Source organism: Trachypithecus francoisi, unplaced genomic scaffold, assembly GCF_009764315.1.
Source record: "Trachypithecus francoisi isolate TF-2019V2 unplaced genomic scaffold, Tfra_2.0 Lachesis_group6, whole genome shotgun sequence".
In the NCBI taxonomy this organism is placed as follows: Eukaryota; Metazoa; Chordata; class Mammalia; order Primates; family Cercopithecidae; genus Trachypithecus; species Trachypithecus francoisi.
Genome location: NW_022681471.1, coordinates 49,796,442 through 49,812,196, shown reverse-complemented (window position 1 = coordinate 49,812,196; position 15,755 = coordinate 49,796,442). Strand labels below are relative to the sequence as shown.

Below are 15,755 nucleotides of genomic sequence, written 5' to 3'. Positions count from 1 at the left end.
ATATCCCTGCAATAAATATTTGTTGAATCAAATGGAATCGAAATTAGGACTTCGTTCCCTTCTTTGGTTTGTTTGCTTATTTCTGGAGTGTGCAGCATGTATTGCCACTGATATTTTAAGTTCATAGTGAAAAATCATTTCAATGTGTCCTAGGCTTGGTCCCCTTCCAACCCAACCCCCAGGACAATAGTTTTCATTATAACCTTCTGTCTTTGCCATTCTGGATGGAATTCTGTGCACAGAAGTTATATACATATATGGGTATATCTATGTAACAAATCGCAGCACAGGAGTCCCCTGGGCTCCCTCAGGCTCTGGTATGACATATTTGAGCCATATAAATTCAGCTTCTCCTCTGGCATCTGTTAGCCGACTCACTTGCAACTCCACCTCAGCAGTGGTCTCTCAGTCCTCTCAAAGCAGGGAAAGAGTACTGTGTGCTGAGAGACCATGGCAAAGAATCCTCCAGAGAATTGTGAAGACTGTCACATTCTAAATGTAAGTTGATTCATATTTTTTCCCTTTTGAGCAGAAGCATGGTTTCACAGATTTATCATATTGCAAAGTGAACATTAGAAAGTGGAATCAGAGGTGACTTTGAATTATGGCTTGCTTATTGAGGTTTATTATGTATTGTTTTATTCTCTCTGTTCTTTGGTTAGGCAGAAGCTTTTAAATCCAAGAAAATATGTAAATCACTTAAGATTTGTGGACTGGTGTTTGTATCCTGGCCCTAACTCTAATTGTCCTGTTTTGGGGGAGCAAGCACTTCTGGCCGGAGGTACCCAAAAAAGTAAGTAAATACACATCATAATCTGATGCTTCTGTTCTGAGTTTGATTGAATTTAATTAGTAGGCATAAATTACTCTGAAAATGAAAATCGTTAAGTCTCTTTTGTGTTTATTTTCTGGTGGTATGAAAAGCTGAATCAAGATTTTTCTCTCCTTCATTTGCCTAATTATTTTGGTAAGGGAAAAAAACTTGTTTTCTGTATTTTGGTTAGTAATGATAGGGTGTGGAATTACCCATTCTTCTATAATGCTTGTATTTGAGGAGTTAAGACTCCTCCTAGGAGCAAAGTTTTTACTTTAAGAAAAAAATACTTTCCATCTTTCTTTCAATTATCTGGGCAGAAACTGATGGAAAAGTAATTAGACCACCACATAAGGAGAAACCACCCAAAGTGGCAGCAAAGGATTTTCAGGGATTATGTTTCTGACTTAATGCATCTGCAGTGAGAACAGGCAGCAAGCTGCTTTTCAGGAGGAGCAATTCTCATACCTGACTTCACATTTATTTGTGACTTAAAAAAAAAAACCCACAACTTTTCAGCTCCTTGCCAGCTGCAATCATCACTGTCCCATGGAGATGGTAACGCCACAAGGTAGAAGCATGCGACCCCAAGTAATTAATCACAGATAACTCAGAAAGCTTCTGATACTGGGGTCATTTGGTGAAGCTTGGCTAGCCACTGTAGTTTGTATTTCTGCACCTTAGTGTTATTGTTACTCCTGGGCTCATACGCAATGGGCAAGTTTAGATATAAAATAAATAAAACCATAGTCCCAAATAAAACCATAGTCCCTTCATGCTCACAATTTCCATTTCAAAGATAATCAACAAATATACAAACTACAAGTTGTGAAGATAGTTTTCTGGCTTTGCCATGTTTTTCTGTTGGTATGTGGATTGCTGCTGAAATTATTGTTATTACTGTTGTTAATCTGTTGTCATAAGATGCTCATTTCTATTTGGCAACAGATGTAGAGAGGAAGAAGCACAAATCCGGTAAAGGGGATGATACAAGAAAATGGGTTGGCATGGACCATTAGGAGCCAAAGGAGCATTAGGAGCAGAGAAAAAAAGATATGGGTCAGTGGGGAGAGAGAGGCAGAGGGGGAAAAGTAGAAAATAAGCTGACTAAGTGTCTGAAAGAAAACAGAGATATAAGGCATAACCACCCTTGGATTCTCCACCTCTGCTGTCATACCCACTTTCATTTAGTCCCAAAGGATATCTTATCAGGTTTAAGTAGGAGGGAGAGCAAGCCAGCCTACTTTGTTTGCCTTTTTATTTATACCTTGTTCCAGAAAGGATTTCAGGCATCACCCAATGCCTATAGTTAGCCCTATCCCCTCCTCCTCCCCTTACTGCTCCTTGCTACTGAACTACTTACCGTTCAAATGTCTTTCTAGAGAGGCCACCTGTGTTCAGGCCGGCAGGGTGGGTAAAGCAATAGAGATCAGGAAGGAAACAGCAAATTAATAAGAGTGCCAAAATGCATTCCAATACAATTCTGGTACCACTTAGCTAATTCCCAAGGTGATATGTCACCCTACAAGTTGAATCTTGGATCCTCTTGAAAATTATACATGAGTTAAAGGACCATAAATCCTTTTGTTCTCCATAGCCACAGTGTACTTAACTGGGTATGGTGGATAGTTAGTCCTTTTGACCACCCTTAGAGGCTTGCCTAAATAAGGGGCCAGATGGCCTTTCTTGTTTATTGTTGTCGTTGGTACTGCAAATGCTATTCCAAAAGAGTATATGTGTTTTTATAAACTTACAGTGCTATTTGCTTCAGTGCAGCTATAAACGACTAGGTGGAGACCTTGCATTTATATTGCAAAGTGTCAGACTCACTAGCAGGTCCATGGTCTCCTCTGTTTCCCTATTATGTCACCTTTACATCTCATTCTAGTTCTGTTTTTAATGATTATAAGGAGCAATCCTATGATACCTCAAACCAAAAGTAAAGCTTGGTCAGTGCATGCACAGAAGAGGTGGGATACGTTGCTGAATAAAGTTTATCAACAATCAAACCTCTTTTGAAGTAATCCATTTTGGGATGTCACTTTCAGCAAAGAGACTCTCAGAAATGAACAAAGCTATTATGAAGTAATCCAGATAAAGACAACAGGTGTCCCCTAGGGCAAGTTTCTCTACCATGAACAAATGTTGTTGGTTTTCCATTCCAGTGGGGAGTTATGATTTATTGTCTTTGATATTTAAGTCCTGGCCTTCACAAGACCAGGTTGGGTTCATTGAAAACTAAGAAATCAGCTGGAAATGTGGATGTTTTACTTAGTCCACTACTACCTTCAAGTCCCAGACAAAGAGCTCAGGAGACCATCTATGTTTCCAATGGCTGAGACTGTCAATAAGCCTGCCTTAGAGCAGACTTAAGAATTCTGGGAAGAGACTAGCAGTCAGGTTAGTCTTGGAAGAGCTGCACAGGAAAAGGATCCAGGCATCTTACACAAATTAAAGACTCTCCCCTTATGGTATGGCCTAGCAAGAAACAACAGTTAGCAGATTAAAATCCAGGCTCTTTGGCTTTCCTTAACAAGTCTGTGAGACTTGTGGGGACTCTGTGGCCCTTGTTAGAGAGAGCTGTGTATGCAACTGCGCTTATTGGTGGCAGTGATTTGTTTGCTGTCCTGGGAATTCCTCCAAGCTCTTAGTGTTTGTTCTCCTAGCCTCCACCACGCCTCCGTTTTATTTTGCCTTTCAACATCTGTGTATAATAAACAGTATTTATTTAACATCCCACATCTGGTGTTGACATTTCCATGCCAGTAAGTCCTTCTCCTCACTCCCGCTTTGGTGTGTACAAAAGATCCAGATTCCTGTATCCAAATTGAGAAAAAGCCATGCTTGACCTCCTCCCCTCACACACCTCAGGTGTGCACACGCACTGATACACACACACACACACACACACCAGAGAGAGAAAGAAATCAAAATAAAGTGAAACAAGGATGACTAACTCTGGGTGAGCTGCTGCATTTTCTTACAGGTCCCAGGCCCCTGACCCACAGCCACATATAGGAGCCACCTGAGCTAAATGAAAGCCAGGTCCATCCAGCTCTCTATTCAGCTTTCTTAAACAAGCAGAAGAGACCTATTCAGTCCCAGCAATTTTGAGAAAGCATCATAATGAGGCTCCCCTTCCAGGCAGTGATTGCCCTGGGATCATTGAAGCAGAATCGCCAAAGAAACATTCTTGCTTAAAGCCCCCTGTATTACACATTTTTCTTGCTTAAAGCCCCCTGTATTACACATTTTCCTGGAAACAGTCAGAAGCCAACTCCTCAGCTAATTAATCCAACATGAAGAAAACAAATCAGAAAAATCCTAGCCTTTAAACCAACAGTTTAGAAACACAGCACAGACCTTGTAGCCCATCCCTGCCAGTCCTTTGTGGAGTGAGGCAGAAGAATCATACATTTAATAAATAAAAGATGGTCCTTATTGCCTTACATAGGAGCTGCCTGGTGACTTTAGGGTTGTTTGAAAGCCATCAGGACCACACAGCAATCAACAGATTTGTGAGGATGTTCCTTCAACTTCTACATATTACCAGAGCAATGAGGAGTGGTAGGGATAAGCGGGCATTTTTCTGCCCTCCTGCCACACCTCATTTGCAGGTGATCATTAAAACAGTCTCCCACAGTGTTGTGAGCCCACTGTCATTCTAGGCTGAAAATCCTTTGCTCAGAAGAAGCACTTTCTTGATGAATCTGATTGCAACTTTTTGTGCGTGCCTATTTCTTGGCACGCACAATTGGGCATTAGCCCAATATTAACTTTTTTCACTCCTCTCTAGGCACACAAGGAAAACAACTTTCCTCCCCAGGTCCCCTGGGCTTTCCTACACCACAGTCTGGTGGGTGAAATGTGGGTCTAGAGAAATATTAATATACCCTCAAGGAAAAAGTTGAAGACGTAACTGGAATATTTTTGACAGGGAGACTGAGCTTTACCAGATGGTGCCATGTTGGCATTCTTAAAAAAAAAAAAAAAAAAAGACTTCCCTTCATTTTCCTCCTAATGCATTGTGAGACCCAGGGCCACCTTGTACAGCTCTCACTGGGCCAGCTCTTACTCTGGGCTACTCAAGGGCAGCTCCCAGCAATTATGTGGAGCCAGGCTGTGGCTGTGATGGCATGTTCTTCTTAGTCAGTCTCTTCATTTTCCTAAGGCAGCATTTGCTGAACAACTTATATGACACCAGGATGAAGAGCCTAGGCCTTCAAAGACAGCTGTTCTGGAGTGGTTGAGAGTGGAATTGGGGCTGCAGAGGAAGTAGCCTGGATGACCAACAGATAGTAGCAGTAGGAGTAGTCCAATGATCAACCTGACAGGTTGATCTGAGCAAATCTCGGCAGACTTTGCTAACTATCTAACATTACAGATGAAAAGGAGTGAAGGATTAAAATAGGAACTGAGTCCCTAGAGACACTCAGAGTGACTTGCCCAAAATCATACAGCTTGTAAGTGGCGGGGTTAAGGTTAGAACTAGAGGGTAGTCTGAAGATTCTTTCCACTATTCTTCAGCTGCATTTAAGAATCGGGGATGGGGATAATGGGTAGGGGAAAAACTTACTGGCCAGCTCAAGTCTGTAGATAAAAGAAGCAGCTTTTTCTTGTTGAAAAAGAATGTCTGTACTGCTTATGCCAATATTTTGCATATTGCCAAATGGTGATTGAAGATGCAGAACTCTAACTTTGCATAAGGAACAATCTGTCTGCTCTGTGTTGGTAAAGGAATACCCAGAGACCCTTTAATTCCCCCAAGTTAGGTTAATAATAATATGGTACAGTGCATTCTCTTCCCTTCCTTCCAGCCTAACACCTGCTAGCCAGCTATTCTGAGCATGTATTTCACCTTTGGAGAGTGTACCTCATAAACAGACAGTAAGGGATGAAGATGGAGTGAAGAGCAGCTAGATTAATCACAGGCTTCACAAAACAAACCTAAGCCAAATGCCCTCAAATCCCTGTCAGGACAGGCTAAAGCTTCTTGCCCCAAAACAGATCCATCACACTGAGGTTTGAGATAGCTTTACTTTTTATAAAAAGCTTTCTTTTCTGATCTCAGGGACTGCCACAGAGGCAAGAAAACAGGGAAAACCGTGAAAGAGGGATGTTAGGGCTCATTTGCTGCCTGAATGGAGGATTTAACTGGACTGAAGACAGAATTCCTGGGCAGGGAAGAAAAATGGGTTGTGTCCTCTACATGTTTTGTCAGTGTGGTCTTCTTACACCTCTCACTGCCTGGACTTAATCACATATCTGTCTCATTTCACTTCTGATTCCTATTCCACTCCATTGGCTTCCTTGTTCCATTCCAATGTTCTGGTTCTTATAGTTAAGGCCAGCCTTATGTGTGGGTGGAGTAAGAGCCCATTTGAGTGGTGCTGGAAAGATGCCCTTGCCCCCAAATATCTCCCATTCCTCGTGCCACTGTGCCTATTAGATTGGTGCAAAAGTAATTGTGGTTTTTGCCATTGAAAGTAATGGCAAAGTAATAAAGTAATAAAATCGACCATTAGTGCTTCATTCCTCTGAGTGAAGTGTTGCACTCAAATTTTTAAATAGACAAACATTCATCACTAATATCAAAGTGTGAAATCATGGGTCAGATTGATTTCTTCTTTGTCATAAGGTACCTGAAGCACCACAAGATTCCTAGATGTCTAGACAGGGGACAAAGGGACAGTCAGAGATGGGAAGAGAAGGGGGAAGGGCTATGAGGGTATAGAATGAATATGAAAATAGAACAGAAAAGGAAAGCTAGAAGCACAAAAATTAACTCTATTTGCCAGTGGGGCAGGGGTGTACTTCTCATCATATTCTGTCCTTGCCTTATCCTTCCTGAAATAAAGCTGAGTTGGAGGCAGCTGAGATGAGCTACTTGTAGCCCACTCACACCTCTCTTCAGGCCAGTCATCCTGTCTCTGCTTTAGCTTGCTCCTGGAGAGGACAAAGCCATTTATTCTTTCATCTCCAGAAGACCTTCAACCCCTGAGCCAGGAAGCTTAGTAGAGAGCAAAGTACTTGTGATGCCAAAGGCATGAGCTCAGTCTTCATATGGGCCAGTGAAGCTTGCATAGCCATTACCCAAGCAATGTGCTCCACAGGGACCCAGGCGAGACAGTGTGTCTGGATTTGCTCATACCCATCTCCAAACAGTCCAAAGTGGGCCACCAGCATCATCTTCCTGGACGAAGAACGGTCTGTTCCAAAAGGACACCTTGATAGTGAAATTCTGTCTGGGTGAATACATAGCTTCCCACTCCTACCCCCTACCAAGGATTCACACATAAACGAAGTCATTCTGTTCCCACTCTATTTAGTAACTTATCATTACTAACATAAAGTCAACAAGTTGGTTAATGAGCACAATCAGAATGGACCCCTTCTCCCCTACCAAAAAAAAAACTCTTTGCAGGAATGTTGAAAATAATCAAGATCTGCTGAGCTTGGCAGTTTCCAATCGTTTTCATCTAGCAAGGTGTCCAAGTAAAGTGCATTGCCAACAGTGCAGGAAAACTCATTCCACAGAAACACACTGAAATTCTAAATGTCACCAGTAGGTTCCATAGTCTTCTACCAGTGATTGAAAATACAGCCTGTATTTTTTCTTTCGCCCAGGTAGGCAGTGTTCCAGCATCCCCTAGTCTCTAACCTCATTTTTCCATACAATAATCCATCAGTGGTGCTACTGATGAAATAAACACCCCACCCCAGCCCCCAATGGCTAGTGGCATCAACATTTGTCTCAAAAATGGATAGTATTTCTAACAAAATTCCCCCGTTGGGAGAGCTGACAAGACTGGATCTGAAGTGGATGCCTCTCTCCTCTACTTAAGTCAGACAGACTGAGAGCTCAATTTGTTGCCATAGGTAGACGTATCTCTTCTCAAGCTGGCTGCAGAACTGGAACTAAGGACATATTTATTGCTAGAAGCAAATAACAAACCTAAAGGAATTTGCTAACTATCACAAACCAGGCCAGACTTCAGAGTTGCTGGAGAGTTCTAAGTATTGTTTTTCTTTCACTTTTAAAATGGTTTTTTTAAAAGACCTTGCCAATACTCAAAAATCTCTCTTTAGGAAGATAAGGATGTGCCATTGGTGGGGAAAACTTATTCAACAAATACCTAGGTTCCAACCATGTCCAAGGCACTGTAGAGCTACCAAGGGGTAAATGACATTGACTCTTGATTTTCTCTTCAGCAGCTACATTAGACTTGCCACCCTTGAAGTAATACTTGCTTCTACAAATGGTTCCAATTTGTTTTTCTCTAGTTGAGTTGGTGAATATTTGACCAGGTTAAACTAACATTCAGTCAATGGCATCAGCAGACACTAAAAAACGACCCAACCTGGTTTAAGTTCTCTACAAGGCTGCCACTGGGAACCGTATCGTTAGAAAGCAATGTGGGCTCTGAAGACTTGCTTTTTAAGGCTTTTAGTTTTCCAAATTTTTTTTGTAAGGAAAAATGAATATGAAGAAACTTGATAACAAAGGTCTCCTAATGACAGAGATAAGATAGACTTCCAAAAGGCATCATCAGGTCTGGCCTGGTTTGTGACAGATAACAAATTCCTTTATGCTTATTTGCTTCTACCTATAAATATGCCCTAAAATTATAAGATATGGGCTTACTCCTAAATTGCAGTACCATATGGGACTGGTCCTCTTGGTCTTTAGAAATACAATTGCCTCTTTTAGAGCACAGGAGAAAATCTGGGGTTTTGTTTTAGCCACTCAAGAAAGACCTGATGAGCAGCCTTTCTTCTTGGGAGGCTCCACGTTACTTAATGCAGGACACTTGGCTCAGTTGGCTTAATTCCATATACACAAAAGAATCTGCAAAACTTGAAAACAACTGAATATGGCTTGGGAAACAGAACCCAGGAATAAATTGGGTGGGGTTGGTTGCCCTATAAAGAGAAGACTAAGGAAAGGTATAAATGTTTCCTGGAGTTAAGGTGCAAAAGGAAGCAAACAGAGCAGGGTAGGACTCTAATATTGGCAAGGAGAAAGTCTTCAGATTCTAAAAGGATAGACTCAAGGCTGTTGTGGCAATATTAAAGCCCTGGATAGATAAGGAGACAAACAATACGTAACCATTTTAAGTGTATTCAAATCTCTTTCTCAGACCTAATGAATTTCATGGGCGAGGGACGGGGCAGTGGGGGGGGGGGTTGGGGGGCGTGATTACTTAGCACTTGGAAAGGGAAGTGGTAGCTTAAAGAAGCAGCATAGGTTTTAGGTGATCCCTCAGCTTAACACAAGGGGAAAATACTTTATAGGCTGGTTTGCAAACTATCATTTGCTATTTAGCCAAGGCTGCCAAGAAAACTGTTGGAATTCTTAGTAATTAGCTCAGCAGCTTGGCTTGAATTCAAAATACCAGCTCTGAAGTGATCTCCATATCAGCTGCAGCGCCAAAAAGCACCTCACTTTAGGGACACATGGAGTATCCTTTTTTTTTTTTTTTTTTTTTTGTGATGGAGTCTTGCTCAGTGGCCCAGGCTGGAGTGCAGTGGCAAGATCTCGGCTCACTGCAAGCTCCACCTCCCGGGTTCACACCATTCTCCTGCTTCAGCCTCCCTAGTAGCTGGGACTACAGGCGCCCGCCACCACGCCTGACTAAATTTTTTGTATTTTTAGTAGAGACGGAGTTTCACCGTGTTAGCCAGGATGATCTCCATCTCCTGACCCACACTGAATATCTTAGAGATTGTTTTCCTCTGTTCTCCCAGACCTATGACATGGAGCACACTTTCTACAGCAATGGAGAGAAGAAGAAGATTTACATGGAAATTGATCCTGTGACCAGAACTGAAATATTCAGAAGCGGAAATGGCACTGATGAAACATTGGAAGTACACGACTTTAAAAACGTAAGTTGGATGTTTTCCCCCTAAGGCTTTCCACTTAAAATATTAGAGCAGTTGAGTCAAGTTAAAAATCGCCTCCATCTAAAATTTGAATTCAAATGGAAACCTAGAGGAGGCTAGCATTCCATTATGAATTCAAATTTTGCTAGTCTGGTACCCCAACAGATCATGGAACTTACTAATAGTGGCTCTTTTGGGAAGCTTTATTGTTGTTTTGTCTGTTTCATAGGGATACACTGGCATCTACTTCGTGGGTCTTCAAAAATGTTTTATCAAAACTCAGATTAAAGTGATTCCTGAATTTTCTGAACCAGAAGAGGAAATAGATGAGGTATGTAAGAAGAATAATTGTAGTGGCAAAAGACATCATTTATTGGATGCTACCTATGTGCCAAACATTGTACTAAATGCTTCACTTTTCTTTGATTCTCCGACAACCTTATAATAGGTACTATTATTATCATCATTTTCAGATCAGGAAACTCGAACTCAGAGCCAAAAAGTGACTTGCTCAAGGTCACACAGCTAGTGAGTAGCAGATTGGGGTCTTAAACTTAGGCCTTTCAAAAAACTGAAGTGCATAATTTTAGGTGCAATGCTATACTTTATACCCGGGCACCCATTAACATTATGTTGATTTTCTCTGAAGCCAAAGATTTCTAGTAGAGGGATGAGCCAGAGAAACAAAATCTTGCCTCAGATAAAGCATTTTAAAAAAAGAAAGTCCAAAGCCACCTGGGGTTCTTGCCACTTTGTCACACTTCAGTATTCACCTATTTTAAAGATTGTGGTTCATTCACCTTACCATTTTATGCTGGGCTGCTAATGGAATAATTCACATTTAACCTCACTAGGAAAGGCAAAAGCAAAGAAGGTGAACACTGAAATGTGATACAAACTCTCTGAAAACACCCTGCTAGGCCAAAGTAAGGCAACCTAGGGTGCTGGTGCAATCACTGAATGGCCCCTGAAAACCTAATGGGAGATGGATGTTATTGCCTATAATACAACTATCTGTAAGGTCCCTGAGGCTCTTTATTGTTTCCTGATATTTTGTCTATAATTACAGTATGGTTTTATTAGTGGGAGAAGGGGGACCTCAGTTAAGGTCATATTGTGACAACCTATCCCCACTATAGCAAGAAAAAGCAAGCATTGGTTGGGTTTACTGCTTAGCTGGCAAATCTAAAGTGGAATTATGGCAATGTCAGAGTGATCCTTCTTCTTCTTTATTTATTTATTCATTTTTATTTTTATTTTTTTTTGAGACAGAGTCTCACACTGTCACCCAGGCTGGAGTGCAGTGGGGCGATCTCAGCTCACAGCAAGCTCCGCCTCCTGGGTTCATGCCATTCTCCTGCCTCAGCCTCCCGAGTAGGTGGGACTACAGGTGCCCACCATTTTTTTTTTTTTTGTATTCTAGTAGAGACGGAGTTTCACCATAGCCAGGATGGTCTCAATCTCCTGACCTCATGATCTGCCTGCCTAGGCCTCCCAAAGAGCTGGGATTACAGGCGTGAGCCACCACACCCGGCCATGGCAGAGTGATCTTTCTACAAACTATAAAAACCTCTTTCTTTCTTCTCTCTCTCTCTGTTCTTTTTCACTTTTCTCCCACCCAGCTCCCTCCATCTTGATTCTCACCAACCCATTTCTTTTCCTTTATTTTTTCTTTATTTGGGGGTGGTGGGTGGGGAGGACTATTTTTCCTTCCCTTACCCAAGTCTTAGAGCTGTCATTGGCTCCCACTTTACTCTTTCATGTTACTGGTCTCCTCAGGGCCAGAGAAGTTACAGACCCTTGTTACTAGAATTTCCAAGAAAACAAAGAACGTTCTCCCAAAGATGATGCTCTGCTTCCAAGGTCTATGGTAGTGACAGAGTTTGGAGACTTTTATTTTTTTAAAGTAAGCATGAGTTAGATGCATCTGAGGAATAGATCAACATTCAGGATATTAGGAATGACTACAGTAGGCAAAGGTAAGATAAAAGGAAAATCAATAGGATTAAAAAGCTACTATACACAATAACATATGCTAATTACATTCAGAAAATAATGTAAGCATTTGAGTAGGCCAGCCAGCAATGAGAACCTGAAGTGATATAACAGGATTTATTTTTCTGAAAGATTAAAGCAAAGGGGGCCGGGAACGGTGGCTCACGCCTATAATCCCAGCACTTTGGGAGGCTGAAGAGGAGGATTATTTGAGGTCAGGAGTTCGAGACCACTCTGATCAACATGGTGAAAACCCATCTCTACTAAAACAAAACAAAATTAGCCAGGCATGATGGCATGTGCCTGTAATCCCAGCTACTGAAGAGGATGAGGTGGGAGGATCGCTTGAACCCAGGAGGTGGAGGTTTCAGTAAGCCGAGTTCGTGCCACTGCACTCCAGCCTGGGCGACAGAGCGGGACTCAGTGTCAAAAAATAAATAAACAAATAAAAAATAAAGGAAAAGGCTCATAATGTCTCATTTTGGCCCTAATTTAGTCTTCAGTTAATTTCACCAAATATTTTAAATAACACAAATATTCATTTCATGATAGTAAGAATATTGTACCTTCAAGTAAATCTTATTTTTTATATACACACAACAGATTTTTTTTAATGAGACAAATTTGTGGTCCTGAATGACAAAACTCTCTTCTGTACTTCCCTCCACACTGTATCCATGGCATATGTATTTTAAACATGCAGAGCAGGTATATAAATAGCCCTGATTTTGCTAACAAAGCTAGTCAGCATACCAACCTCATTTTATACAATTCCTTTCAATGTATCTCAAGGTCGTTACAGACTCAAGGACAAAGGTGCTAAGACTTTAGAATTGTAAATGATTCTGAGAGAATTAGTAAGAACTAGGTGTACAACACAATTACCTCAATACTAGAAACTGAAGAGAAAGTGGCGTCCTTCACAGTACACAAAAAGCTGCTTAAAGCGAAAACACTCTGTGAGATAAACTCTAAGCATCTACAATGAAAGGAATGCAATAGTAGGAAGGCCAGTGAAGTCAAAAACTGGAGACTTCACTTTAAAACATAAAAAGACATCTTTTGTACTATAACTGGCTACCATCAACAGGCAAATCTTGTAAAACCAAAATATCAGATCCCATTGTTGTTGAATTGATCTCATGAGTTTGGATTATAGGAGTTTTTTCAGCTTCAGATCAAATCCTGCTTGCCACCCAAGATGCAAGCCTAAATAAGGCAGGCTAACAAAATGTATTTATAAAAAAGAAAACAAATGTAAATCACTCAGGGTTCCAGAAGCTCAAGTTAAAACATACACAGACCCAGGACATGCTGAAAATAATGAAGCGCCTTTCTGACTTTGAGTGAAATGGTAACAGAGAAGGCTCGTAGTTTAGTAAGCAGCCTTGCTGTTAGACCCAGGAGGGAGGAAGGATCAGTGTTAACTCCCCCAACACCCACTGAATGCAAGACACAGAGCTAGTTCATCAGCAGCCCTAGGATTAAAATTGTTACTCACACTCAAAATATGTTGTTTTCCAGCATCCCATAATGTCTCACTTGTTCTATTAATTTCTCTGCCAATCCCCACCCTAAGCTACTTTCTTCTTTCAGAATGAAGAAATTACCACAACTTTTTTTGAACAGTCAGTGATTTGGGTCCCAGCAGAAAAGCCTATTGAAAACCGAGATTTTCTTAAAAATTCCAAAATTCTGGAGATTTGTGACAACGTGACCATGTATTGGATCAATCCCACTCTAATATCAGGTATGACATCCTTACCTTCATCCTCCTCCTATTTTCTAAGACAGTAACAGGTTAACATTCCCAGCATTTAGAGGCTACATTTCTAGAAAACAAATGATTGGTTTATATCTTCTTGGATGAGTCTATATATGCTGACTGCCAGTGAGGAGGGAATTTTTCACAGTCAAGTTATAAATCAGATAAATTAATGTTGACAGGCTTTTAAATATCCCAGCAAAGGTAACACCACCCTAATGTGACTAGTGATAGCAAAAAACTAACCTTTCTTTCTTTGCACATCTATATTCATTGCAGTCGTTATATCAGACTATTGCTCAAACCACTGTGGGTCCAACCCAAGAATAGAGGAGAGAAGGGCAAAAACAATACTCTACTATCAAGAAGGATTCCCTATGTCAAATGGTGGCATTTTCCTTAGAAAATAAGACAATCACTGCAATACAAATTTCTTTGTCACTCTTTTAGGAATTACTGTAAAAGTAGTTGAGGGCTAGACGTCCAGAGTAGAAGAGTCCAGCCCTCAACTTCCAGTCAGCCCATAGAAAAGGTAAAGGCCCCTGATGTCTTAGTCTGTTTAGCTAACATGCAATTTGGCCTCCCTCATTCTGCACAGCATAGATTACTCTGTTACCCAAGAGAGGTTATTCTCACCAATGTGAGCATCTGTGGGTACTCTTTTGAGATATAAAAAAGGTGACTAAATGCAGTGTGGTATCCTAGACTGGATGCTGGAACAGAAAAAGAACATTAGTAAAAATACTAATGAAATCTGAATAAAGTCTGTAGTTTAGTTAATAACATTGCGCCAATGCTAACTCTGATTTTTTATCATTGTACCATGGTTATGTAAGATAACATTAGGAGAAACTGGGTGAAGAATATGTGAACTCTGTACTATTTCTGCAACTCTTCCATAATCTAAGATTACTTCTAAACAGAAGTTTTTTAAAAAAAATTTTAAGACAAGAAACATAAGGAAAGTGGGAGGACAGAGGATGTCAAATCAATTCAGGCAACGAAGAAATATTTATTGAGCATCTACCATGGGTAAAATCATCACTGTAGGAGATACAGAAGTCCCTTGTTCTCAGTTTTTAATTTAGATGCTGGTAAGGCAAAGCAGTAAATGTTGATGCCAAGAAGCAAAGAAGTTTGTGTATGTAGAAATGATCAGGCTTGTTTTGGAAACTACTCTAAAATATCAGCTGAAGGAGCTTGGAAAAGTGGTCCATGCCTAAATGATGCCAGTTTGAAGACACAATGAAAATCTCTATCCCCAGCTGCTATTCCCCCAAGCACTTCTTTCAGGAACATTTGCAAAGCAGTTGCATCACAACTTTGCATTTATTATCTTAGTTTCCGAGTTACAAGACTTTGAGGAGGATGGAGAAGATCTTCACTTTCCTGCCAACGAAAAAAAAGGGATTGAACAAAATGAACAGTGGGTGGTCCCTCAAGTGAAGGTAGAGAAGACCCGTCACGCCAGACAAGCAAGTGAGGAAGAACTTCCAATAAATGACTATGTGAGTTATGTTTATGTAAACTCTTGATAGAGGAGAAAAAAAGAGCCCTCACAAAACTTACTACCCCTCAGATCACAATCATTGGAAGGAGAATGATCATGGCTTTAACAAAAAAAATGTTTAAGCAACTTGGAATCTCCGGAGGCTCATTCAAAGTCAATCTCAATCTCTGTAGATATATCTCCATGATCAGGCTAAGGAGCTTAATTTCTCACAAGCCCCCAACTCACACAGTCTTCTAGTTCTCCCCTGCTTGGTGAGAACTCTTGCTAGTGAACCTTCCTCTCCCACCCCCAACACTGGCTTCTTCTTCTTTCAGACTGAAAATGGAATAGAATTTGATCCCATGCTGGATGAGAGAGGTTATTGTTGTATTTACTGCCGTCGAGGCAACCGCTACTGCCGCCGCGTCTGTGAACCTTTACTAGGTTACTACCCATATCCCTACTGCTACCAAGGAGGACGGGTCATCTGTCGTGTCATCATGCCTTGTAACTGGTGGGTGGCCCGCATGCTGGGGAGGGTCTAATAGGAGGTTTGAGCTCAAATGCTTAAACTGCTGGCAACATATAATAAATGCATGCTATTCAATGAATTTCTGCCTATGAGGCATTTGGCTCCTGGTAGCCAGCTCTCCAGAATTACTTGTAGGTAATTCCTCTCTTCATGTTCTAATAAACTTCTACATTATCACCAACAGCCTGATTGCTGCTGAACACACTGGGTAAGTGTTTGCTGAGAATATTCCCAGCAGCTGAAATGGAGCAGACCTGTCAAACATAGATGA

At 41.0% G+C, this 15,755-nt stretch overlaps 1 protein-coding gene across 1 annotated transcript; it reads left to right on the top strand.

Moving 5' to 3' along the window:
* The first annotated feature begins 450 nt into the window (after positions 1-450).
* On the top strand, positions 451-15,657 carry TNMD (tenomodulin). The gene is given in 8 exon segments (XM_033201175.1): positions 451-498; positions 663-720; positions 723-793; positions 9,563-9,703; positions 9,930-10,031; positions 13,292-13,445; positions 14,802-14,968; positions 15,288-15,657. Coding segments are annotated over 8 exon segments (951 nt in total). The 3' UTR covers positions 15,498-15,657.
* The last annotated feature ends 98 nt before the right edge of the window (positions 15,658-15,755 follow it).